The sequence below is a fragment of the Nothobranchius furzeri genome, chromosome 6 (genome assembly GCF_043380555.1).
Source record: "Nothobranchius furzeri strain GRZ-AD chromosome 6, NfurGRZ-RIMD1, whole genome shotgun sequence".
NCBI lineage: Eukaryota > Metazoa > Chordata > Actinopteri > Cyprinodontiformes > Nothobranchiidae > Nothobranchius > Nothobranchius furzeri.
Genome location: NC_091746.1, coordinates 77178915 through 77206352, shown reverse-complemented (window position 1 = coordinate 77206352; position 27438 = coordinate 77178915). Strand labels below are relative to the sequence as shown.

The window sequence follows — 27438 nt, the reverse complement described above, 5'->3', positions numbered from 1 at the left end:
TGCTGCTCATTCCATGAAGAATAATTGTGCATTAATGCAGTAGTTTGTCATTTGAACTATTTTTTCTGTCCTTTGTTCAAATAAAATTACAAAAAACTGTAAATGCTGATGAAAGTTCTCCATCATTCAAAGCATGGTGACCCTGGTATTGGTCTACTTAAAAAAAGTTTAAAAATTAATCATTAGGTGCAAACGTTATTATTTTTGACTTATTAAAATTAGAAAAAGACTTAAGGATGAATTTAATGCAAATAAAAGATGAAAAACAAGTCGTGTTTTAATTTTATACTGAAGGATAGAGTAGAACCGTACTCCCAAATCAAATCAGATCAACAGGGGGCTAGTGTAAATTTACTGTGTATGTAATACCACGTCTGCCCAGCAAGGGTCAGTGTAGACCTTTAGAGTAAAAACATTAGAAGAAGAAACAAACACCGACCGCAGTAATTTCTAAGGGTTTGTGAAAACGAAAAGGAAAATTTGTGTCTACATTTCCTGTTACGATTTTAGTTTTTATACAATTTCTAGTAAAATTACTGCAAAGAGCATAATTATCGCAATTTTGTCCAGAGAGCGAGCTAACAGGCTAACTAGCTTAGCTTCAGGATGAACTCTCTGGTTAACTACGGAGCGTCCTCTGACAGCGAGGAGGAAGTGGAGGACGTAGATTTCAGGACAACTTGGTGAGTAGAAATGTGACACTAAGTTGACTGAAACATAGTTGTTTTACAATCCTCAACTCTATCGTTTTCTTTTGGAGCTCCCCGAAGGACTTGGGCGATGATGCTGTTACCAAGAAGAGCCGCAACTTTCTACTCGAGTCTGGTTCCGCCTCAAGCGACTCGGATGATCCAGAGCCCCCATCATCATCTCCACATCAACAAACTCCACTGTCTTCTGCACTGGTCTTCCCCCCACCCTCGCTAGGGCCTCCTACTCCTATTAAATTACCATCGCCATCTCTAAATGCCTCCTCTGGTAGTAGCGTGTTTACCAACCCCTTCAAGGCTCAAGCAGAGCAGAAGCTTAGCGCCCTGCAGAAACACGTTCCCCTCACGATGCAGGCCAGACCCTCTCAGATAGGAGGTAAAAAGGTGTGTGTGTCATACAGGAAGAATGGAAGGTGCAGGTTTGGGATCAAATGCAAGTTTGCTCATGACAGTGACCTTCAGACCCCAGCAACTGCCAGCGACACTCATCCAGGTGTGAATGAGGACACACCATCAGCTCACTCTGGGGGTGGAGGAGCCCTCAACACCAAGCAAGAACCAAAGAGGTCTGAACAGCAGCAAACAAAGAAGAGGGTTGGATTGAGTAACACTTTGATTCCCCCCAAAAGAGCGCTGAAGCAGTATACGATGCAAAGGGAGAGAGAGAGAATCAATACTATGGACAAGTCTGCATCACCTGCAGCTCATTAGTTTTTATTTCTTAAATATACACAAAGCATCTTTATTTTTGCTTAAACTACGTAAATAACTGAACTGCACTGACAAAAACATGTAAATATTTACTCTGCAGTTGGATTTTCCACATAAATGAACGAACACACAGGATAAATGTTGACATTTATTTACATTGTATAAATGCACTGGTTAATGTGTTTGTGCTCAGACAAATTCATTGTGACAGATGATTAGTTTCTACATAGCTTCGTTTTTCAAACATCACAAGTAAAAGACAAATCTGTGACAGCTTACTGGTTTGAACATGATCTGCGTACGTCACCGGTCATTATTTGGCTGCTTAGAATGGACAGAAATAAGAAATAGACTAAGATGGTTACTGTTCCTACGGTCTGTCTCAGGTTCATTTACTGCAAAATATCAGAAATAAGCATTTTCTTAACTTTTTAACATGTTAAATGTGTTTGTCTTCTTTTCAAGGGGTTGGCACGTTCCCTCCGTCTTTGACATTAGATCTGTTTATATTTGTATCTTTATCTTGGAAAAATAGGCAATAAATGAAAAGATGACCAGTGTTTAAAAATGAATTACTCATATTTTGTGAACGTTTATAGCTTTCTCTCGTTAAGCGTTACATAAATAAAAAAAATTCTCGTCTTATTTAATGCCACACATTAGGTATTTACTATATATTTATCAGAGGTGGGCTATTATTGCATATGTGCAACCTAAGTCAGGACTTTACACACTCAAACAGCTAGTTCTAGGACCATTATGTACAAAGGCAACAACACACACACACACACATTTCCCTGATACAGAAAGAGCTACAAAGTTTGACAGTAGGTGAACAGTACATATCAGGGATCCTACATTTACCTTATGCCGTACAACAGCCAGAGCGTCTCTACCCCGTCTGTCCCCAGACAGAGCTGTCCTCCCCTTCCGCCTGCTGGAGCGAGCTCCCTGATGGAGACGAAGAAGAAAGCACTGGATTGTCCATAACGAAGGTGTCTCTGTTGGCTGAGGCTGGATCATGGGACTGGCATTGGGAGGTGGACATCATAGGAGGGCTAGGAACAGCTGTCTGCAGCTGTTGAGAGGTGGCTAACATAGGGATCTGCTGAATGTGGGTGTGAGACTGGTTGACGGGCTGGAAGGCCATCTGCAGGATTTGTGGCTGGCTCTGCTGATGGGATGCGTAGGGCTGAAGAGGCTGGAGCTGCGACTGATGCTGGGTCACCACTGAGCCAGGATGGAGGGTCAGCTGCTGGATCTGTGGCTGCTGAGCAGTCTGCACAAACTGGACGGGCAGCTGGAGGTGGGTTTGCTGCTGGTGGTCAGCTGGAGAAGGGGGGTCGATCGGGGACAGGGCAATCGTTACCGGCACCTGCATGGCATGGAGGCTCTGGTCTTGCCCCAGTAGAACCACCTGAGGATTTGCATGTTGAGCCATGTGATTCACATGCTGCTCGTCCTGGCCCAGCTGATCCTGACCGTCTTGTCCAACGGTGCTCACGTCCATACCTGTAACATCTGCTTGTACGGGGTCTCCCGGCAGCTCCAGCAGGGAGGCAGGGGTTGTGATCAGAGCACCAGCGTTAGCTGCTAATGCCTCGGCGATCAGAACCTCTGGGTGGCTTTTGGCCTTGTGGGCCACCACACAGTCCTTCTTCTCAAACTTCTTCCCACAAATGGAGCAGGAGAACTGATAGGTGGCGTCGGCGTCGTGCTTCTTCATGTGCCAGTTGAGAGAGGCTTTCTGGCGACACGTGAAGCCGCAGATCTCACACCTGTTAGTAGCAAAGAGAGAGAAATGCTTAAATGTGACTAATCCGAACGAAGCAGGACAACAAATCCAGTGGAAGTAGAAGAAGAGTGCTAACTGGAGGGGTTTCTCTCCGGTGTGGATCATGCGGTGCACAGCCAGATTGTGGGAGCTCTTAAAGGCACGAGCACAGAACTCACAGATGTAATCCCTCTGGTCTGGGAAGAAGAAAACAAACAAAACAAATATATATATATATATATATATATATATATATATATGACAAGTGTTCTCGTGCTTTAATTTCTAGAACCAAAAACAGTAATCCAGGTGAGGAGTACCTGTGTGATGCTTTGCATGACGCAGCAGCTGCTTCTGCAGGCGAAAAAGCCTTCCACAAGATGGGTGAGGACAGACGTACTTCTTCTTCAATAAGTGCTGGTACTTTATATGGTGCTGGTGGTAAAATAGCACATAACACTGATTTAATAAAATGGGGTAAAAAAAATTATTTTCCACATTCACAGCTGAACCCTAACTTTTAGTCGAATGCACAACTTCTCATCTTTAAAAGCACAAATTCAGAATTAATACTGCCCGATTAACCTGCAGTCCCTAAAGGCCATTTTCAGATGCATTTTTGATAATATGAAACCAGAAATGGGAACAGCTTCAATAGAAGCTCATCTTATATTATCATTAGACTGTAAAGCTAGAAGAAACAGGATTTATCATGTACCGTAGTTTCACGACCATAAGGCGCACCTCAAAAGTCTTAAATTTTCTCCAAAATGTACTCCGCGCCCCATGGTGCGGTGCGCCTATTGTGTTGCTGTGAGACGCGAACGTAGTAGAAGACAAGGGGCGTGGCGTGAACGTGCGGACGTGAGCGAAGACAGACCTGTGGATCTGCCACATCGTCATCAACATCCTCGCTGTTTGCCTCAGACTCCGGCTGTGAGTCTCCGTCCACTTCCTCTGCTTCCAGTTAAAAAAAAACAGCCGTACTATCTGAATTGCCTGGTGGACATTTATCCTTCTCATCATCCTTTATTGAAGCCTAATAAAAGCCTACTAAACTGCAGAGACAATATATCTGTCCGGATCGCTCCAAAATATGAAGTTTACCGTCAATATCTGTCTAATTGTTTGTTGTTACTCCGTTCGCGCCACTCCTTTCCCCGAAGCGGCTCCTTTTTGGGCACATCTCGTTACTCGTGCGGCCTTCCTCTCTCTCTCAGCTACATAATGATACTTTTTATCAATGAATATGTGAGACGTCCACCAACAAGATCTCATGTTTTTGTGGGTTTTTATGTTCACAAGCACATTCCCTCTCACGGATTACTAAACTGCTGTTTTGACAAGTTATCAGATTGTCTAAAAATAGGTCGTTTTTTAGTTTAGAATAACACCGCTTTTACGTTGCCTGTTAACAAAATTTAAAAACTGGGGTGTAGTTTATAATCTCCTTTTTAAAGCTGAACTGAAACCGAGACTCAGGGAGGCGGAGTCTTGCAGCTACGGCGTCCCAAATCAGACCTGTTCAAAAGACGTGGATACGCGTCCGTGGACCCCAGAGGGTTAATAAAACACAACTCAAATCACACTATTTTCTTAGGCCTATTAATAACACACATATGATTTTGTTCATGTGGAAAGTTTATGTGGTTAAATCCACCAACTACCGGTAAACACATTCTGAACTTCAACACAGCGTTTGAAGCGGCGCTGCGAGCAGCTGCGACTAGCCTGGCAAGCCAGACTAAATAAATGTATTATTTAGTCTGGCCACGCTCCATTGACGGCTCTCGGTTGTGGGGCGGGTTCTACCGTTGTCTTTCAAATGATCTCCGCATTCCACTGGACAATGAATGTGACATACTCTTGTTTCACTCTGTTGCATCATCCCACCCACCAGGCATATAAAGTGCCCTGATTGGCCCACGAAGTGGATAAAGCTCTGTGATTTGTTCACTAAGCAGATAGAGCACTATGATTGGCCCACCATTATGGACCAATCACAGCTCTTTGTGTGTTTGAAACTCCTCTAGAGAGCTGTGATTGGCTAGCCAGAGTCCTGGTAGGAGCTGCTGAGGTTCCAATGGAGCATGCCTAGACCATTCTTTGCAAAGCAAGAATTTGGTCTAGTTCACTAGGCTAAGCTGCGACCCAAAATGTACCAGAACCGCTCACAGCGCATGCGCAATCACGCATCAACACCGCTCGCCCGCTATTTCCCTAATAACACACGCTGTTTGTTTTTATTTCTACACGTTTTTTTTACTCATAAAGATTGTCAAGAAAGAGTGCTTGTCGCGTTCATGTCAAATTAAACTGATCACAAAACACAGATTTACTTTCTTTATTTCGTTTCCTCATCCAGCCCCCATAAATCCCTGTGTCCTCCTGCAGCACTCCCGGTGTACGCCCGGCTTTAGCAGGAGGGAGACCCGCGATTATCGCTTTGTCCCGCATGTCTCATTGAAAATGAATGGAGGAGAGGCGAAGTTGCCTCCCGTGTGTCGAGCCCATTAGAAGAGCACGAGCCGTCAGCAAGTGGTGCTCGCTGCAGAACCACAAAGGCGGAGCTGCACCAGAAGGTCGAGCTGCACCAGAGTCAGCCCCGCCCATTCCAGAATCAGCCCCGCCCATTCTATCAGAGTCAGTCCAATTCCTTCCAGTTGTCAGACTTTATAGCATTCTGGAACCAAAGAGGGTGTTATAGCTAAAAAATGCAAGATTGAGGACGGAGTTGAGAAGTGAATTGAACAGTTTTTGTAAAGGTTCCATATAATTAAAAATCTAACTTTGGGAACTTTTAATCATGTTATATTGTCATTTCCTCATAAGAAACACGCCAAAGCCATTTTTGGCCTCATTCATGCATTTTCTTCCCATCTCAGCTTCAATTTGGTCTCCTCCCCCGAAGCGGGTCTGGTCTTGGTTCTCAAATCTGGATATTCTGTGAATTTTCTGACAAATTATTTCTGAAATGACTTCTACTGAGACACCGCCAGAAAAATCATACACCCAGTCTACAAAGACACACTGGATAGAAGAATAACATGTAATGCCACTCATGTTCTATAAGATGTGGTGGTGTAGTGGTTATAGTGTCTGGTTGAAATGCAGTTTTGCGCAGGTTCGCCTCCCAGTAGTGGAAATATTCTATAACCACTTTTCCTCATTTCTAGCTACACTTGCCAGTACTATGTTTACAACAATTTATTGGTATGCCGTTTAACATATAATGACTATTGTGTTTTTTTATTTATTCATTCGTTTATTTAGCCAGTGTGAGTCCATTTGTGAGCAGTTTCAACTAAAATGCTGTTTAGGAACGACCAAATTCAAAGAACTTGTAGAGACATAAATATTTTGCTGAAAATGAACATTACAACTAAAATATGAACAAATTAAATGTTTCAGCTGGCTAAATAGATTGTTGCCGACCCCACCGAGAACCGAACCAGCATCAGCTGAGGGGAAAGCAAAACTTAAGTCAAACGATCTTGCCACTGGACTACCAGAACCCACATAATGCCGTCAAATGTTGTTGTACAGGACTTTTGTTAGAGCGGCTATGGGCAGATATTCGCTAAAAGAAACCTTTTCATTTCAAGATATATTCAGACTTTGTCATGTAGCAAGTTATATTTACCTTGTTTAATTGGAGCATAGAACATAGCATTAACGACTGTAAACTAGTAACAGCCGTAATTCATGTGGGTCAGGTTAGTTTGCGATAAAGTTGAAAAACAAAAACGGAAGTCAGTGGGCTAGGCTGAGTTTGCGTGAATGGGCGGGGCTGACTCTGGTGCAGCTCCACCTTATGGTGCAGCTCCGCCTTTGTAGGTCTGCAGCGAGCACCCTCTCGCCGTCAGCGCACGCAGTGAGAAAGTGCACGTGCGCTCTAACCAGGTCTGAACCAGGACTAGACCAGTAAAGTGAAGCATGCTTCTGGCTGTTTATAATTTTCACAATGTCTGGTTTGCACTGATATGTTCCGAGTCCCGAGCCCGCACAGATGTTTTACCGGTACGTTTTACCGTGCCCGCGGCCTATAACCCGGTGCACCCTATGGTCGTGAAAATACAGTACTCCTGCCCATAACAATTGTTAAACAGGTGCAGGGCGTCTTTTACATTAGTCCCTTTGAAATAAATAACTACAGGAATGCAACACGTCTTATTTTAGAACATTACTGATTTTTGACATCCAAGTACAAATAAAACTTCACATTTATGGGTTTTATTAACAGGGGTTTATTTTATTTAACCTGCATTCCAGTTCAGAGTCTGATAGACAGAAGCAGGTTATGTGCACATAATGTGTGCAACAGAATAACTAGGTGTGGTTCCTGGAGTGATTTAGAACGTGAACTGAAACTAACAACACGTCTGCATTTCCACTGGACGTGTAAGCACTTTGGACGAGTCCTAAAACCGCAGCGACGCGTCACTTCTTAAAATTTTCGCTTCAAGATTGAATTCAACGCAGTGTAAGTGTGTCGGTTTCTTTTTTTTTTTCTCTCCCTCTCTGGGAGAGGGTTGAGTTGGTGGTTGGGGGAGGGATGAGGGGGTGGGGTGGGAGTGTAACTCATTTGTGTTGATTGTATGACCGTTGGGGACAAAAAATAAAAACATTACTTTGCATATGTGATGTATGTTTTTTTATGTTGGACATTTGATGAAGTAAAAAAAAAAAAAAAGATTAAATTCAACACTTCCAGAACGCTCAGCAGTTCAGATCGAGCCAGACAGGAAGCCAAACACAAAAGCAGAGTAAAACATCTGTAAACTTTTAAAATACAAGATTTCCAGTCATTTAACTAGTAAAACAAATCCGATGTTACCTGTGAAAGCCCCGTAGCGGAGTTAATGAGAACAGATCTTTTTGGATGCATGCTGCCATCTTTCTCCGTGCTCGTCATCACGTGAACTGCCAGATTTATAATTTTTTTGTTTTTATTTTTTGCACTTCCTTCCAAGACCTCTTGGCCAGGTCATGTTTGTAAATGAGAACATGTTCTCAAACATTTAACCTGGTAAAATAAAGATTGAAAAGATTCACGTGTGATCTTGCAACTGTCCTGTGATTTTGTGACCAGCTGAGCAGAACGCCTTCACTGCCTGTTCGTGTCTTAATCGCTCTCAATGAGAAGTGGCGTGCTGCTGAGCTCACGGGAAAAACGCGCCTGAGACGCAACGCTTATGCGTCCAGTAGAAAAAGCCCAGTAAAACTCTGTCTCATGGAAAATGTGGTTTTATAAATTCAAACTTGTATTTTTAGATAAACGAGATAAGAAACTAAGGGTGTTTCTCAATGCCAAGGAGCCTTGCCTTGATGTCTTGGTCCCCCCCAGTTGCCTAGGAGATACGTCATCAGGAATCGCCAAGGCGTGTTCCAATGTTCATGTTCTACCAAGGCGTGTGTTCTCCGTTTGTTAGCCGTTTAGCTAGCTGAGCAAGGATACATGGGAGGCGTCTTGTAGCCTAGCCTAGGTCCAAAATTATTTTCAAAGAAAAAGTATTTTCAAAAGGATGGCGGATAAGAAGCCGGTAGCTACTTCGGGGGCAAATTTCAAGTTTAAATGTAAGTCAACTAATTTAAAATAGCGATGCACTGATATGAAATTTTTGGGCCGATACCGATATTTGCCAATACCGATATACTGACATTATTGCTTCTAAAAATCAGCAGATTTTGAATAGAATTTACGTTATTATGCACACACATCACACACATGTATGGTTCTGAGATGATTTCATTCACTGTTCACATGACTAAACAAGTACACATCGCCCCCTCACCCTCTGAAACAGGCAAACGAACAGAGACGAGCTGGAAAAAATATCGGTCTGGTTTTATTCGTCGAACAGATACGTTAAAAAATGACTAACATCGGCCGATATCGATATTGATGCCGATATATTGTCCATCTATTTGTTTCAGATCCAAAGCAGTTATCGATGGTTGGTTAGTTGCTTAGTAGATGCAGCTTCGGTGGCTAGCGTGTAGTAACTCGCTTACATATTTAATTTAACCAATACATAAACAGTTTAAAAGTAAAAGGCTCGTTATATATTTATACTGAAACTTATACGTATAAAATATAACGTTATCTCCCGTGTCACGTGACTGCCGAGGAAGCCACGGCCACGTGATGCAAGTCTGTTCCATTTAAGGCCAGGCATCTTGACATTGAGAAACACCCATTGTCCGGAAGGTGCTTTTGATCGTAATTCAGCCTCTAATACTGTGTACATCCTGGAGCAATGGGTGGGCACCGCGTGGCTGCTCGGACCAACCTGAAGGTAGCGAGGGTGAGCCAGCACCGTCCCACAGCCCTCCATCTCACAGCGCACATACTGCACCGGAGGTTTCTTCCTGAACGATTAAAGCAAACACGAAAAACAATCAGGCTTTAAGGCGAGCTTCTACCTTGCTGTGTTTCTATAATGTTAAAGCATAGTTAATATTGAATTACTGACATTTTTACTCAGACATCACTCTCACCTTTTCTTTGGCAGCCGTGGAGTTTTGTCATCTTTTTTCCTTCGACCTCTCCTAAAGCAACAAGTGTAAAAACGTGTTTCTACAATGATGCCAACAGATTTGGATTGAAGCTCGGCCAACGAGGATAGAAAGAACACACCGTTACTTTTTAACAACAAAAATAACTCAAACACAACTACTTACTTCCTGGGTCCATCTGGATCTTCTATAATCTCCTCTTCCATCTTTACTTCTTCTGCAACCTCCGAGCTCTCTGACCTTTCCACTTTGATCTCCGCCACCTCCTTTTCTTTCTTAGGAGCTCTATCCTTTTCTTTCCTTTCCTTCTGTCTCGGGGGAAGCCGGCGCTTTGATTTGGGAACATCCCTAAAACAAATCAAATGAGCGTATTTCAATCATGAAAAGATGTCGAGTTAAAAAGCAAATGAAGGCAGAACGAACCTTTCAGCCCTCGGGTCGTAGCTCTGGTCATTTAGGTCGTCTCTGAAAGGAACATCTTCATCACTACTGAGACTCTCTTCCTCTTCATCACCACTAAAACCAATCAAACAAAAACAGCAGGTTACGTTTTCTTCAACCGAACAGGCGCTTATTAAGCAGGTCTACCTCTGGCTCGGTGGCTGGTAGATGAGGTCACTTGGGTCATCCTGAAATTGACAGTCTTCATCATCTAGGACTTTATCAGCTGCCTCCTCGTTTTCCTCTTCTTTCTCTTTCCTAAGTGAGCATAACATTTTTGTTACCGGTTCTTCTTCTGGTTAAAGGAGTAGAGTACTGTATATGAAAAGTAGTTGCAGGTCCCTTAAATGAACAATACCATTTAACTTACACACCCCAAAATTCTTTAACTCGTAGAGCCAATTTTAGCAGCAGTGACATAAATTGCTCTCTTAAAGACCAAGTCACCCCTAAATCAACTTTCTTGGCTGGTAAACTATAAATGAGTGTAATAGTGTTAAAGACCCAGAGAAGGGTGTGCGAAGGCTTGAGGGGCCTGTCGGTGTCTGCCACAGCACTGCTGCATAGGGATGGGTACCTTTGACATTTGAATCGATTCGGTACTAATTCCCGGTACCTAGGAATCGATGCCGGTACTTAACGGTACCAATTTTCGGTCCTTTTGAGTGTTTATTATTTTAAGTCTCTTTTATAATTAAATATATATTTTTCTCAATATATAACAATATTTGATAAATATCACGATAAATAACATATAACTGTTTGTATTTTAACATCGTCCTTGGAGTTTTATAAGCTGACAATTAAACTGAAGCAAACATCTTTACTGTGAACTAAATTTACTGTGTATCTTCATTCCTTTTGCCGTCTTTTTTCATTAGATTTTTCCTACTGGGTAGTTAGAATTTCCGAGGAGAAAGCGAACGCACCATTAGCTGAGAACAATGGTAGCAATGGAAGCTAACATACCAAGCTAACATTATCTAAACAATTTAGCTGCTGGAGCAGATTAAAACGATGATGCCTCACACTTAGATCGTTGTCACTGGTTTCATCTTCACCCGTCACATTTAGTAAAGTGAAGCCAAACTTTAGAGCGCGTTCATGTTGTTCTAGTCGGAAATTCGGAGTTCCGAGGAGAAAGCGAACGCACCATTAGCAAAACGGAAGCTAACATATCAAGCTAATTATATTTACCTACCGGAGCAGATTAAGATGAGGATGTCTCACTTAGATCGTTGTCGCTGGTTTCATCATCACCCAGTTACCCATCACATTTAGTGAAGTGGACCCAAGCGTTAGCGTGCGTTCTTTCTACCATGCTGCTCTGTTTACAACTCGCTCGCAGCGAGCGACGACATAACGCTCTTGCGCATGCGCAGCTGTCTTGGCAAGTTCTCGTTATGATGGACGGGTACCGAAACGAGGCACCGTTTGAAATGACGTGAATCGGTGCTCAGTCAGTACTATGGAATTCGGTCGGTACCTTAAGAAGTACCAAATTCGGTACCCATCCCTACTGCTGCCCTCTCGGCCCACCAGGCGACACCTCCTTCTGGCGCACATTTCAAACAGGAAGTGTGGGTGGAGTAAGAATCAGGTAGGTGGGTGACTGGCTCTTTAAGTTCCTACAACATTTTGAGCTGGTTCAGGTCTGAATATTGGACCATTAAACCACCTGGATTGTCTCAAAGGTTGGCGACCCTTGCTCTAGAAAATGTTGGTCCACAGGAATTAATGATCCACTTTAAAATGCAAGGTGCCCAAATCATCAGCTGGTGTTTCTGACCGAGTTTTGTTTGTTTTGATTCAGTCTTGCTAGACAGACTTAAGAGACGTAAGCCGTTCTCATGGTAACACTTCCATTACTTAATACACTCCTGCTCTTTTTATTGTAAAGTCGTGAACTTTTATTTTGATGCAATAAGGACTTTCATATTTTCAAATGATCAATAAAAAACACTAATCCCAGTAGTTTCTATTTGCAACATGTTGATGAAACTTTATGATTTAATGTGCTAAATAAAGATTTACTTACATGTCACACTTGTCTTCATCATTTAGCTCCTCCTCCACTGCTGTATGACCCAGAAAGACAACATGAGATCAAGTGACAAATAAATGTCCAGACTGATCTATAATAGCGCCTTTCACAGTAGCTAAAAACAGACTGTTGCAACATCGTAATACGTTCTGGGAGGTAGCCCTAGGCAAAAAGAGCTCATGGGTGCCTATGGGCCTGAGTCGCTTTGCTTGTCAAGAAAATTGTAATTTCATTTCTTAAAGATGGTCAAACAGGAAGGAACTAAGCGCGGCTGTTGAGGGTTGTGCAAATTGGACTGTAGATACCCAGATCTGATGTGGATTTGCTTTTGTGGACGTACAAGCACGATTTTTCTATCAGCAAATGTGGTTTGTTCTCTAGCATTCTTCTACACACTTTAACATCAGAGGTTGTTGATGAGTTTGCATACCAGCTTGGTTCTCCACTTCAGGTTCGGATTTACACGCAGTCTTGGCAGAACCACGGACATCCCCACCAGATGTGGGCTTGGCATTAGTCTGAGCTGAGGGTCGTCTGGTAGAAACAGCTGCAACCAAGGGAAATAATGCATTCAGTCAGAGCAGTTATTTGGGTGGTTACACATATTTATTACACTCCTGTAAGAAAACCCTCAACAGACATATTGGAGGTTTATGTGCAGCATCTCACTGAGTACCTTGAGCATCTGTGGCAAGTTTCTTAGGATCTTCTGAACTAAAGAAAAGAAAAACAACCATGTCTTACACTTTTTAAAACTTGCAGATCAACATCCGAGCACAAAATATTAACTTTTGAAGTTGAAGAAATTCATCAAATTAGAGCATCTTTCAAGACAGGTAGGTTTTACTCCACCCATGCAGAAAGGGGACGAGCCTTGCTGACTGAAGGCGTGCTTCTGACAGGACCCGACCCCACAGACACAAGTCTAACATCTGTTTAAAAACAAATGTGTCCCGGTCTGGTTGACTTCATCTAAAGTGTCATGGTTGTTGAGTTAAAAGCTTACTCTGTGCCTTGAATGTTGTCTCCTAGGACCCCCTCTCCTGCTTCCACCTGACTGGAAGAATCTGAAATTTTCTTCCGCCTGGAGCTGGAAACTTTCCTCCGCTTCGTCGCATTGCTGTCCGGAATCGGCTCGTCCTCTTCGTCGTCGCTTTTGGAGTCCTTCAGCCAGGCCGGGACTGCCCTCGTTGACCTATCTCTCAAAACGCGTCCGGAGGTCTGCGGGCTGGACGCGACGCCGTTAATGTCCGTGACTGAAGCAGGGACGCCGGACCTCGGTCGGGCCGCTCCGCGCTCTCTGAGCGCCCGCCGCGGGGTAACGTTCGAACTGGTGGCCGAGGTCTGCTCTGCGGCCTTGTCCTCGTTCGGCTCTTCACCTGTATTTATGTCCTCGGCTCGGTCGCCGGCTGGTTCCATCACCCTGAGGACACTTCAGCCTAACTCGGGTTTCTCTTAAGTCACGCAGGGTTACACGTAAAGTGAAGAAAAACTAAACACATTTGCTTTAAAGACGTTTTGAATGCAAGCGGCTCCTATCCAACAGTGGTGCATTTTATGTTGGCTTCCTAACAAATTAAATGCATAAATTAATTGCTATAAACTTAGAAGTTTTCTTAATTACCTATTCAGCAATAAACCGATATAATTTTAAAGAAGCAGACACTATTTTCTCGCTCTTAAAGCTATAGTAAACCGTAAAGTGTTCGCCTGGCCCTCGCCCGCAACCATTTTGTTCGCTTTGTTGCGTCTCCTTTAAACCAAACCAACCGAGGACAGGACATGTTCAAGAGCGGCTGCGCGTTTTAGCAACTACTTAAAGCATCCCCGGATTTACCCACGGGATCGTTACAGCATGGCCCAGTTCAGCCAGGCAGTATACAAATCTACAAACGGAGCGGCAGTCGTGTTAAGGGGACGTACGCAGACTAGTTATGGAGGCATCATGGGAATTGTAGTCATAATTGGATCATAACTTGGATTTTAATTTTTAGCTTTTAGCGTAATCTATCTTTAAAATTACTATCTAAAAGTAAATTAATGTAATTTATTTTAAGGGTATAAAGTACTATTTATTGTTTGTTTATTTTCTTTGAATCTCAACATGTCACAAAGGAGAACATGTTTCACACATGCATGGTACTTTTTTCCTCTTATTAATAGGTAATAAAAAATACATATATTTAGTTAAAACTTTTTACTTTTATACGTTTGTAATTTCTAATCAAACATGTCAGATATAAAACTATTAGTTATATATATATAATGTTTAAACTTGTCCAAATTACATTATAATGAGCTCGTATTGGCTGGTGATTTTTTCAATTTTATTAAATCCAAGTTTATTTATAAAGCGCCAAATAACGACAAGAGTCGTCTCAAGGCACTTCACATAGTAAACATTCCAATACTTGTCATTTCATTAAGCAAATCAGAAAATAGTTTCCTATATAAGGAACCCAGCAAATTGCTTCAAGTCACTGACTAGTATCAGTGTTTTTACACCAATCCTCATACTAAGCAAGCATTTAGCAACAGTGGAGAGGAAAACTCCCTTTTAACAAGAAGAAACCTCCAGAGGATCCTGGCTTAGTATAAGCAGCCATCCGCCACGACTCACTGGGGATCGAGAAGACAGAGCAGACACACGCATACACCAACACCAGCCCACCCACACACAAACACACATCCACACAAACAACATATATACCAATTAATGTTTCTATGGTTACATTGTGATTTCTTAGTAAATATTCTATTTGGTGAGGGATAAACTTTATTGTATTTATCCCAGTGAATCTATAATTAAATGGGTAAACTAGCAGTAGCACATTCAATGTCAAAGAAAGTAAAATGCTATTATCAGGAGAGGGAGAATGTTTAAATGGTTAGCAACAGTGTTCAAGATGATGGCCCCCTCCATGAGGCCACCACAGCTCAGCAGAACATCATTGTAGCTTCTTCTGGGGAGAAAAACACTTAGAGAAAAACTAAAGTTAACAGCTGAAATAGCTGGAAATTATACAGTTAAAGAGCAAATTGTAGAAGAAAGTAGTCGAGTGTGTAAAGTGGTCAGTATGTCCTCCAGCAGTCAAAGCCTATAGCAGCATAACTACAGAGATAACTCTGGATAACCTAGCCTTTTAGATGGAGGCATGTTGGAGGCAGGGAAAGGGAGAGCCGTCTTTACCGACTGTACACTCCACCTCCCTCTACTCTCCCACTTGTCCAGATCTAGGCTATTATCAGATTTTAACCATAGGCCCTATCAAATAAAAATGTTTTAAGCCTACTCTTAAAAACAGACAAACTGCCTCATGGACTAAAGCTGGGAGTTGGTTCCACAAGAGAGGAGCCTGATAGTTAAAAGATCTGCCTCCCATCCTATTTTTAGATATTCTTTTAGATTTCAACTGGGACTGGCAAAATGCAGTTTCAGATTAATTCAAAAGCTTCTGTGACTCCATAAATCTTAGCCAGTTGGTCAACCAACCCACAAGACCAAATCTTAAGAGTTGTGATGAGTCCACCTTGAGTGACTTAATTTTAACAAATGTCCCTAAAAAAACGTGATCTTTAGGCATTTCCTGCAATGACTTGAATGATCATTATGTTTTTGCCCCTTGCAGGAGCACTAAAATGCCTAACTCTAAAGGATGCATCATTGACAAGAGAATTTTTAAACAAATCAGTGATTAAGCTTATCATAAGGATTTGTCTTTGGTTAATTGGAGGCAAATGGATTTGTTACCAGATGTAGAGCTAGCATGGGCATTCTTCAAGGACAATGTCATGGAAAAATTATACCAGCTTCAGGAAACTCAGAATCAAGGAATGAAAAAAATCCCTGGTTCTCCCCCAAGCTGTCAAATATTATCCATCATTGAAATTTGACATGGGCCAAAGCCAGAAAAGGAAATCTCCCCTCTGATTGGACTATCTTTAGGCAACTTGAAATAAATGTACTACTCTCATCAAAAAGGCCAAATCAGACTATTACTTATCTGTCACAACTGGGAACCTAAATAATCTACATAAATTTTGGAAAGTATTTGTCAACCTAATTTCTCATGCTCTTCCTTGAAGACTCTGTCCCAGTTCATGACACATTTGAGGTTTTAAACTGTTTTAACAAGCACTTTATTTCATCTGTTTCAGTGTCTATTTCTACTGGAACACCCCCTGTGTCCCACTGCATCGATTCCCAAACAACTCTTGGTGCCTCTTTTAACTTTGTTCCTTGCAAGTACATAAAATTATTGGAACTCTGGATCCCAGGAAACCCTCTGGTTCTGACATGATGGAACTATATTTTTTGAAAATAGCTGCTGATTTGATAGCAGAGCCTCTTAAAGATCTTTTTAACCTTTCTATTAAAACAAACATATACCATCAGTTTGAAAGTCTGCTTTTGTGTCTCCTTTACTAAGAGGTGGTGACCCGGCTCTGTGAACAAATTACAGACTAATATTTAATCTGTGTGTCCTGGCAAACCTAGAAAGTAAACAATTGAAAGACTTCTTATATTCAAACAACCTTCTCTCAAGTCTGCAATCAGGTTTCAGAAAAAAAAAGGGGGGGGGGGCATGATGCTTAGCCTGGCGGGTGGCCAAGCAAAGCCTGGCAGGCCGCCAGGCTTATAGAGCACTGGGGGAAACCCTGCAGCCACACACACAAGCTTCTATGGTTACATTGTGATTTCTTAGTGAATATTCTATTTGGTGAGACATAAACTTTATTGTATTTATCCTAGTGAATCTATAATTGAGTGGGTAAACTAGTAGTAGCACATTCAATGTCAAAGAAAGTAAATTGTTATTATCAGGAGAGGAAGAATGTTTAAGTGGTCAGCAGCAAGCCTCATATAGATGATCTTGTGAAGAAGCTCAAACTCAGACTAAGTTTATCTAAATAAACAGTTTTACTTTTGAGGCAATAAAATGACTAGTCTCTGCAACATTTGATGTCTTCTTATGGAGACCTTTTGTATATGAATGCCTCAGCACAGTGTCTTAAGGTTGATGTGGTTTATCATGACTTGTTGAGGTTTATACTAACTGTAGACCACTGACCCATCATTGTGAATTGTATTCTCAAGTGGATTTGCCTTCTTTGGCCACCAGGAGGTTGGGACATTGATGCACTTTCATTTATAAGGTCATGCATGGATTATTACCCAAGTGTAACTTAATCTCATGGAGAAGTGTAACTTCTCACAGTCTGCATGCAAACGTTGTGTTCCGTCACACCAAACGGGGCAAAGGGGCTTTCGTTCACTCATCTCCTTCTGCATGAAACAGGCTGCAGGAAACCGAGTTTTTCTCCTTCAGTACATTTAAAACCAGACTGAGAGCCCTTGAGACGGATTCCCTGTGTTGTGACTGCCTTCTGCAATTTTGTACATAAGATGTCTGTATTACTGAAAGAATTTTTAACGGTAACTTTTGCTGCCTCTTGGCCAGGACTCCATTGAAAATTGGGTTTTTAATCTCAATGGGACCTTCCTGGTTAAATAAAGAATAAATAAATAAAATAAAATAAAATATTTCTTAATTTATTAGTTAGTTTGTTTAATGTTTAAATAAACTTTTAATTTATTTGCTGGCAACAGACTCTAGGAAAATGTTGATTTGTAAAAACTGAACTTCATAAATTTATCTTCATTGTGTTAAACAAGATTAAATCAACAAGCTAAAGCAAAACCAGTCACCAGAGCTACATCATTACAAACATATCAGATCATACGCCCTCTGGCAGCAACAAGGGGAAAATATCTACTGTGGACTTTTGCTCTTAAGAAATTCCATTAAGTTATTCATTGGTAATATCAAATAAATATATTTAGTTACAAAACTTGACTAGCATGAGTTTAAAATTCACAACACATCAGATATAACACTGTTAGTTATTATTTTATGCCTTTAATAATACATTTAATATATTTTTAGAATTTTTTTCAATTGAATTTTTTGAAGTGACTCTGGATTTTTAACACGGAAAAAAGCATATGGATAATTCAATACTTAAAACTAAGATCAAGAATAAGTTACTGAAAACTGGAGTTGAATCACAAAAATCAAAGACACTTTCTGACTGCACACATTTTTGAGCTTCTTCCCCTTAATTACCACCAGGTGGTACACACAATATTCATAAATACAGTAAGTTATAGTAAAACATGTTTTAGCAGGCAGGCAGGCATGTGCTAATGTAAATGATTATGAGTAAAATACACAAAATATTATGGAGAATCTGAGTAATTTATAAAATGTGATTCCCACATAAAATATCTTTTGAAAAGAGGAACTTATAGCTGGATTAAAACTTTAAGATCTGCCTCCTTCCCTCACTCAGACAAAAAGAAAACAACACCCCAAGATATCTAAAGAGTAGACAGTCCACCCTTTATGATCATAAAACGGTGAACTCTACGTTCTAATGATGGTCAGATATTTGAAATATGATAAACAAACTTGGCCTCTCTCCTTCAACTGCTGTTCCACATGGGATGATGCAAATTCTCCCTGAAGCTTTGGGTTGAACTTGTTACTGGTGTAAAGTTGACAGGCCACAGAGCCGTTTATGAAACATTATCCAAACACCGTGCTCTTTCACCCGTACACCACAGAACGTTGCTAAACAATGGCTGATGTATGAAGTCAGCCATGGGCGCTCACGCCTCTCAAACCTTTGTCTAACTAAGGGCAGAGCTTACGGAGTTTCAAGGACACGAGGCCAAAATGACTGACGACGGCACTGCGTTCTTTCAAAAACACTTTATTTGCTTTCTGTTATTGCTAAAAGATACAGAACAAGTTTGCTTCCAAACAAACCTTCAGATAGAAAACAGTACGCAAAGGTCTATGAAGCTTTAGCAAAGAGAACATCATCTAATTTCCCTCTGGGATTAATAAAGTATTTTTCAATTGAATTGGATTGAATGGCAATAAGGCACAAACTAGTTCAAACAGTAACACCTAAAGTAAGGCATGTTATGCTCCACAGACACAAAGTGTTCATGCTCTGATGTTAAGCGTGAAATGCAGCAGAAAGAAGGCACGGCAGGTGATCTGAGTGGAGCAGAAACCGGGGCGATCTCTACCTCCAGCCCGTTGAATTCCAACAGCAGGTAAATGATTGTCGGACACGCAGAGTTACGACACCACTGGCTCCAAGTGCCAGGGTCGTAACACCTCACTGAGTCTGCTTTCATTCACGCTGAAACTGCAAAAATGTAGCTGAACACGAAGGTTCTTCATGTTCCCACTTAAAACACCAAGTATGTTACGTTACAGATAACAAAGTCTTAATAAACGCTAAAGGCTGAAAACTACAGAACACTTTGGTCCAAAAAAAAGACATAAAATATTGTTTTTCTACTTTTATCCCTAAACAAGATGTAAATAAGAAAGGAAATATGTTTTCTGAATATATTATACCTTTTCTTTTTTACTTCATACATAACAACTGTAATGCATATATTAAATATATCTCCTGACTTCCTGCCATCGTAATAAAAGCAGATAACAGCAGTTAGTTCTCTACATAATAATCCAGTTTAGACTGAGACAACATGGAGTGAGATTAGACATTCAGACAAATATGGACCGTTACACTTCCCATTTCAACTCTCGGAGCAATAACTTAGTCTCTCAAAATACAGAAATTCAGATTCATGATGTCACAACAGTCTCACAAGCTTAAAAATGACAAACTGGACGAGGATTGGGTTTGAACAAAAGGTTCTTTTTAAATCGTTTTCTATTTGTGAAACTGAGAGCTTGTCAGCAGCAACATGAAGTATTTTAGGGTTTCACTGCACAGAGGACGTTGTATGGCTACTTGCATATTTCACATTGAGGTATTGCTAAAGTTTTACACTTCTCGTCATCACAACGTCGTTTTACAAGTGCCAACAAATGATTCTGAGGCATTTTTTAAATTATCTTCTGCTCTGTTTGAATAGAAATAACAAGTTCACTCGCAAAGCAGTGGAAAACACTCCGCGTCCACCCATGAGATCATGCTCTTTGTTGAAAATGTCTTCATGTGAAAAGTGGCCGTCTCCTTCCACTCGTAAGTAAGTGCACATCAGTTGAGCACAGTTTGGGGGACAAAAACTAAAAAGATTGGAGTGTTACTGAAGGAGATTTCAGAAGACAGACCCCAGACGTTTGGATTTGCTTCTGTGATGCAACAGGAATAAAAATACAGCTTGTTACAGAAAACGAAAGGAAAAGATTCAGATTATGTGCACAGATCTGAGTTCTCCACCATCTTTAAAAGGCACAAAGCACGTAAGGCACTGTAGTCGAGCACAGAGTCTTCATGCTGGGAACTTGGAGGTGTTTAGGTTGCGGAGCAACTCGTTTCTTACAGAGCAATGAAGAAAGAAAACAGTTTCTATGTTTTGTTCACCTTAAAATAGTTGAGCAATTCAAATACAATAAAAATATACAAAACCTTGAAAAAACAAACATTTATTCAGTCTTATCCCCCTATCAGCACATGTTCTAAAGATGGGAAACATCAAAATGCAATGTTTCAAAAGGCCTCCCAGTTTGTTTTAGTTTTTATTTAAGGTTTTTTTCTTCTCTTATTTGTCCTCAAAGGAAATCTGTCACCTTGGAGATTTCAGAGAACGGCCAAAAAGAATCAGGAAACGAGTTTTAGGAACTATTCACACCCACGACACCTAAAGCCTTCACTTAAAACAGCCAAAACAAGACGAAAGTACCAAACGGCAGTTTTCAAAGCAAACACATTCAACCAGCATGGACGGACAGCATCACCCACAGCATGTAAAACTACAATACTATGTATTAATAATAATAATATTAATGATAAAACATGACAAGACAAAGTTAGTATAACCAAAGACACTGGGATCCTCATTTATCAGTAGCTCCTGCTTATCTTTTCATCCTTCTAATTTACTTCTTGTTTTCAGTTTTTACAAAGCTAGTGTAAAGAACTACACCACAAAATAGAAAAAAAAACACAAAGGATGAAGCCTTAATGATGTGTATTCTTTTCATAAATATTGAAAAAGTACCTAATTTGTTCCTGCTGCCAGAGCAACAAAGTGGCTGGGTGTTTCGAGTGTCGTTTTGGTTGTTGTTGCATTCTGGGGGATATTTGACGTGGTTTATTCAGAAGAGGTGAGTGACGCTGTCTAGGTGGGCAGGTCCAGGATCTACTGAGGAGAACAGTGATGGACAGAGGCCAAGTTGTCAATGCATCGTTGCCTGTGGTCTAAATTTTTGCTACAGAGTTTGAGAGCTCAAGTTGACGAGATTTTTCTTCATGGAGGGTCGTAGACTGCTCAGATTCAGTCAACGGACGCTTTGTTCTGAGCCTCAGTATGTCTGGTAGACGTCGTGGATGGGCAGCTGGAAGGCTGCGGTGGGGAAAGCCTGTGGCATGGCGTAGCCGGCGTAACCTCCATACGCTGCAGCCGCCACGGCCGCGTTCTTCTGCAGAGCGGCCAGAGCAGCCGTGTTGGCAGTGTAGTTTGTGATGGGGACATACCCGGCGCTATAAAGGCCGCTGGCTGCTGGGATGCGCTGAACGCTGTGGGCCATGGCATAGACAGGAGTGATCGGACGGCCCTGGGAAACGATGGAGAACAAGAGAGTATTTAGAGAAGGAAGTTCTGTCTGAAACACCTTTTATCAGGTACATATGTCCTATTGTTTTTCACATCTGTCAGTCACATGGCAGCAGTTAATGTGGTGAAATCTAGACAAACCGCAGCAGTAGAGGAAGGTGTCGCCCTGCAGGTCGGACTAGCCATGCTCCATTGGAGCCTCAGCAGGGACCAAACAATTGTAGGCTGGGCCAATCACAGCGCTCTGTTGGTGCTTACACATTAGGGTCAGCAAGGTCGGGTACCACACCAAAATTTGGTTTCACACCTGGATCAGATATTTGTTTTCCATTCTGAGGTGAATCTTTTCTTCAGACCTCTTCCTCGAAGATCCAACTGGGACCAAAGTGACACTATTGACTGATTGGCCGGCCAAAATTCATGCCTACCACCTCCGATTGTCGAGTAGAATCAGCCAACGAGAAGTTCCCGCATCATGCGCGATTAATTTTCATGTTGGATGCTGTTGAGTGAACATCTCTGTCTGTAGCATGGAGCTATCTTCCCCCGACCACACTGACCCTAATGTTTTAAGCAGCATATGTTTGTAGAGCACTGTTGGGCTGGCTTAGCACCAGAGATACGATTGGAGAAAAGCTACAAAGATGGAGTTGGTTCTGGAACGGCATTTGTTTGAAACAGTTTTGGCATCAACTTGGGACGATTTAGACTTGAGCATTTCTTGAGATATGTGGAGACAGAGGTACTAAAAGCTGCAATCCAGAGTTTTCCCTTTTCAGGAATTGTGTATGATGTTTTAGAAATCCGTAATAATTATTGTCTTACCATGTACTGTGATTTAATGCAGGCAATACATCTTGTTTTTTCCCCTAAGCCCCCCGGTCCCATAGAGCTCTGCAATATGAACTGAGCGCCGGTCAGCACTAACCAATAGTGTTAGACTACTGTTTACAGATGTTAATCATGGAGCGTGCATGAGGATGTACCTCAAATGTACCTTTCTCATGGACAAGTAAGTCTTTAAAAGATAAATATATGTTTACAAAACATCAAATGAGCATAATTATTGTAAAACTATGTGTTTTAGCTCTGTTTATCGGCCAGAAGAGCGCATCCAGGAATGAAAGGCATTTTCAACGGCATTTGGCAAGGGGATCTTTCAGCCTCATCCCAAGTGCCGGTGCCCACTTCCAATTTTAATCTGTACTTAGACACAGAGGGCTGTGGGAAGAAGAGGGGTGGTGTGGTGGCATCAGCTGGCGTAGGCCAGACGATGCCTGCACTGTCCGCTCACCACAGCCACGAATACACCTCATCAACACGCACCAACACCGTTTGGGGCAGACGGAGGGAGACTAGGGGTCTTAGCACACCTCTGTTGTCGCTTGGCTTCCTGGGGCTGGAGGCTAGGAGGGGGATCTGGCCGTCTGGATGGGGTCTGGGTGGTGGGTCACTTTGCTCGGCATTGGGCAGGGTAGCCTGTTCATCAACACCCCAGCAGAAAGGGTCGAATTCTGGGAACCGGTAATGTTTGTACCCTTTGTGCAGCAGTACCAGGACCAGAGTGAATAGGGTGTTTATGGGGAGCATGAGTGGGTGTCTGGCATGCATTTTTGTAAGTCTTTGGTTGTATGTGAATGTGAGAGCATGAGAAAGGGAGTGTGTGACTGTGTTTGTGTATGACTGTATATGTCAGGTGGGGCCTTTGACTCCTCCCCTCTCCTGGGACTTCTTTTGCTGCTGTTGACCCTTTGCACGTGACGCCACGCCACGCCACTCATGTGACAGCCCCCTTCGCCATGATGGACGGAGAAAAGACCGTTTACACCTGTAGAAACTCCAGTGAAGGTAGTCAAAACAAGCCAGTTTGTAGTCTTTTATCACTTTTATTTAGTTGATTTGACAGTAAAATGGTTTTAGCTTGCTGCGTGGTCGGCACTAAGAGACAAGGACGTAAACTCAACTCGTTTTTTCTTTTTAATAACTTTGATGGAGACTGAGGATGGAGATGAACTGCAGTGATCAATCAATCAAGCGGACTAGCAGGCCTCAGATTTGCAGCGAACATGCTTTTACCGGGTAAGATTAACGTTAATTTATTTCACGAGGAAGACAGGGACAGGGATATATGTGATGTGTTTATACAAGTTATTTATAATCCTGATGGACGGGTATTTAACCACGGAGGATGTGCTCGCCACTGTAGTGTAAAGCGAGACAATTATTAACAATATTAAAGCTCTGATGTATGATTACGTGTGTTAAAATGACGTTATTTATTTATATGAGCATCGGCGTTCAGAGACCTTCTCATTCCGGTGTGAGAGCAGCAGCTGAACCCGGTAACACCACCAGCAACAGAAGCTGGTAGGGATCCAGACTCTTTAAAAATCAGCTTTGGTGTAAAGTGAAATGCTGTTTACAACATAGCGTTATAAATCCAGAGGGGTAAATTTAGGCAAAGCCAGCAACATGTTTACATCGGTGAACAGCTGCAGAGAGAACGTAAGCTAACGTTGGGACGCTAGTAGCACACCGCTCTCTATGAGCCCCCGCTAGATGCGCTACTTCTTCTGATAACTGAACTGGGCATGAACTAGTGGAAGGAATGCTGGAGGAGTTTTGTTTTTGTTTTTATCGCAAAAACAGTTTCAGGCTCTACTTATCCCTTTGTTTAGTAACCGTGTCGCTCACTGTTTACATGCTTTTGCCGTCCAGCATGGTGGACCCACATGATTAGGTGACGTCGTTGCAAAGGGTCAATACATCTTCGCCTCCCCTCCCCCGTCATACCTGGTGTGGAGTGCTGTGCCTTGGTCTGCCTGAGTGTGTGCGGCTCCCGGGTCAGGGGGTTTAAGATTTTTAGCATCTGCCTGATCAATTCCGGTGGCTGCCTGGTGGGATCTGGGTCCCCGGCGGGGGTGGTCACCCCTGGGTCCCGGGGCGCTGGGTTCCGGGCTCGGCCGGATTGGGGGTGGGAGGCTGCAGGCGGGCCTGTGGGCTTGCCACTGATATCCCCCGGGATTCTGCAGGCTGCTGGTTGTGGCCCCCAGGGGCGATCCTCTGCGCCTCTCGAGGCGCTTTTCTGGTCGCAGTCTCCCTGGGGTCCCTGCGCTCTGGGGCAGCTCCTGAATCTCTGAGACTTGGAGCTCCCTCCATCTCCTACACATCTTTGGGGGGCAGATCTGTGGCCCCTCACACTCTCTATTGGACGCTCCTATAAAGAAACCTTACATATAAAAGCACATGAACGCACACAGGTGCTCACATGGTGCTCTCATAAGTACGGACTTGGAAACGTTCAACACATGTCGGCTGTGGTCGGCACTTGATGCACTGTGATTTAATGTCGTGATTGTTCGGAAAAACAATGTTTCAATATTTCCTCATCAGGTTGACGCAGTGATAGCTTGCTCCTGTTGTATTGCTGTGTGTCCCTTTCCTTTTTCTTTTTTTCTCTCTCCTTCTGCAGGTCTAGAAGCAGACTCTTGCTCATCATTGACTGTTTGTTTTTTTGGACCCCCCTCTTTTGTCTCTTCCTTTCTCTTTCACCTCTGTCTCCATGTCCGTTCAGAATTACAAGCATTCAAAAAACAATAACAATAAAGTTTTAAGTATCAGGCGTGACATTAAAAGCAGACGCTTTGATGCTCCACCTGAGAGTAAATCTGTCAGGCTTGTCACCAGCATTCAGACATTAATTCTGTTTGCTTCACAGCCAGACAGGACACGAAAAAAAATAAAAAGGAATGAAAGTTGTTACTTTTGACCATAAATACGAAAGTGATAACCACGGCTTAGTGCGATAAATTTGTCAGCCACTAGATGGTGCAATCAGACAAAAAAATCATTCAGATGTCATCTTTACGTTGTTTATTTCGATAAAGGGTGTATTTGCTTCTTCTTCTTCTGTGACGGTGCATTGCTGATTGCCCCATCAACTGATTTCCGCAGTGATGAATATGTCATGTTGTTTGTTGCTCTGATTGGTCCTAGCGCTGTCCAATTGGATGAGGAGACAGTTTGTGGGGTTGTGGCCTGACTATAATATTTAATTACCAGGCTGGTGAAAAACCTCCTGGAGTTTAAAAAGCGCATCAAAATGGGGAAGAAGGTGAATTTAAGTGACTTTGAATGTGGTTTGGTAGTTGGCGCCAGACTGACTGCTCCGAGTACGTCAGAAACTTTCCGAAACCAGTTCAGCACCTTTGAAATGTGGCTGAATGAGAGATTCACATCAAGTATGTACCCATCTGATGCCATCATATCATATCACAGAATCCCTGAGAAACATTTCCAACACTTTGGTGAATCAGGTAACATGTATGAAAGCCAAATGCACTCTTCCCTTGTACTAGCAGTGTACCAATGGCTGTTTTGTTATCAAACTCACCTGGAAGGGCGGAGGGGTGGACACAGCAGGCAGGACGGTGGCAGCAGCAGCAGTGGCAGTGTTGTGTTCAGGGTGCTGCATGGCAAGCGGGTTAATGAGGTGCTCCACCGCGTGCACCTTCCCCTCCTCTATCAGCTTGGCTGCAGGAGCAGCGCTGAACACTGGGTACTGTGCACCCAGCGTTGGCAGCGCCACTGTACACACAGAGAGACGCGAAAAGATGAAGGCTTGGATGATAAGGCTCCAAACAAGGGTGTAGAAGAAGAAGACACTTGCACGCAGACATGCTCAAACATTCACACAGTCATGCTTAAATCTGAAGGGAGTGTGGGGGAAAAAAAGTAGGATGTACAAAAAGATCAAAAGGTGAGAAGGAGACGGTTGAGCTAAGGTGAGTGGCACACACACACACACACACACACACACACACACACACACACACACACACACACACACACACACACACACACACACACACATGCCACATTGCAAATGGAGGCATTGTTTCAGATACACAGCCACTCTTTCCAAATCTAGCGGTGATCCTGGGATTCCACTCAGATTAGGACTACAGGATTGAACTCCAGATTAGGGTCGGTTTCAGCATCTACATTTCAAAACTGACCTGTGACCAAATAGATGATGTAAGATTGGTTTTGCAACATCATTCAGGATTGAAAATAATGCCAGTGTTTGGATTTTAAAACTTTTGAGGGAGAAGTAATATCTCTTTCCATTATTAAAAAAAGAAAATGTACAAATGGATCAACAAATGCATGAAACTGATCAGTAATCTGCGGTTCTGATCAGTCTGGTCTCAACAGAGAACGTGTAACACCACATTCTAAATAAGGAACAGTTGTTTGAACATCTTTGGTTCGTGCATTCTGTGTTGATTTTCTAATGTCTTTGTTTTTGGTTGTTTTCTTCACCATAAAGAACCAAAACAATGGAAGTAACTGTTGTGCAATCGTTGCTCATTGCTTCATAGCCTTCTCATAACGACCCCTGAATGCTTTTGCTGTTGCAGTGTGAGTATTCTTTGAGATCCAGATGAGTTTGGGAGCAGATCCATGCCTCAACCACGGCCTACTGTCAACCCACCTGTGCACCTCCTCACCTCCCTGAATCTCTTCAGGGTTGTCTCTTCACCCCTCTTCATACTGCCCTGTGCCCTGGCATCTTTTCTTCCCTCATTTTGTTTTCATCTCTCCTCATCCTCATCTTTGTCCCCTT

The 27438-nt window shown here is 42.4% G+C and overlaps 3 protein-coding genes across 13 annotated transcripts in view; 1 reads left to right on the top strand and 2 right to left on the bottom strand.

The window, feature by feature from the left end:
- The first annotated feature begins 373 nt into the window (after positions 1-373).
- On the top strand, positions 374-1993 carry si:ch211-113e8.11 (uncharacterized). Its single transcript, XM_015943598.3, has 2 exons — positions 374-683; positions 761-1993. The coding sequence occupies exons 1-2, from the start codon at positions 607-609 to the stop codon at positions 1419-1421; spliced, it is 738 nt and encodes a 245-aa protein (XP_015799084.1). The 5' UTR covers positions 374-606; the 3' UTR covers positions 1422-1993.
- On the bottom strand, positions 1557-16737 carry zfp91 (ZFP91 zinc finger protein, atypical E3 ubiquitin ligase). Its single transcript, XM_015943597.3, has 12 exons — positions 13206-16737; positions 12876-12913; positions 12630-12746; positions 12194-12233; positions 10303-10413; positions 10138-10230; positions 9880-10062; positions 9697-9747; positions 9489-9567; positions 3516-3630; positions 3293-3392; positions 1557-3199 (listed from the first exon to the last, which is right to left on the bottom strand). The coding sequence occupies exons 1-12, from the start codon at positions 13616-13618 to the stop codon at positions 2314-2316; spliced, it is 2226 nt and encodes a 741-aa protein (XP_015799083.3). The 5' UTR covers positions 13619-16737; the 3' UTR covers positions 1557-2313.
- A 2223-nt stretch (positions 16738-18960) lies between these two features.
- The window catches only part of rbm47 (RNA binding motif protein 47), a 46485-nt gene continuing 38007 nt past the window's right edge, over positions 18961-27438 (bottom strand). For all 11 annotated transcript variants that reach the window (XM_054744781.2, XM_054744782.2, XM_015943587.3 and 8 more), the window contains 2 exons: positions 26203-26396; positions 18961-21810 (listed from right to left, as the gene is read on the bottom strand). In XM_054744781.2, coding sequence (XP_054600756.1) covers positions 21559-21810; positions 26203-26396 — 446 coding nt within the window. In that variant the 3' untranslated portion in view covers positions 18961-21558. The remainder of the gene's footprint in view (positions 21811-26202; positions 26397-27438) is intronic.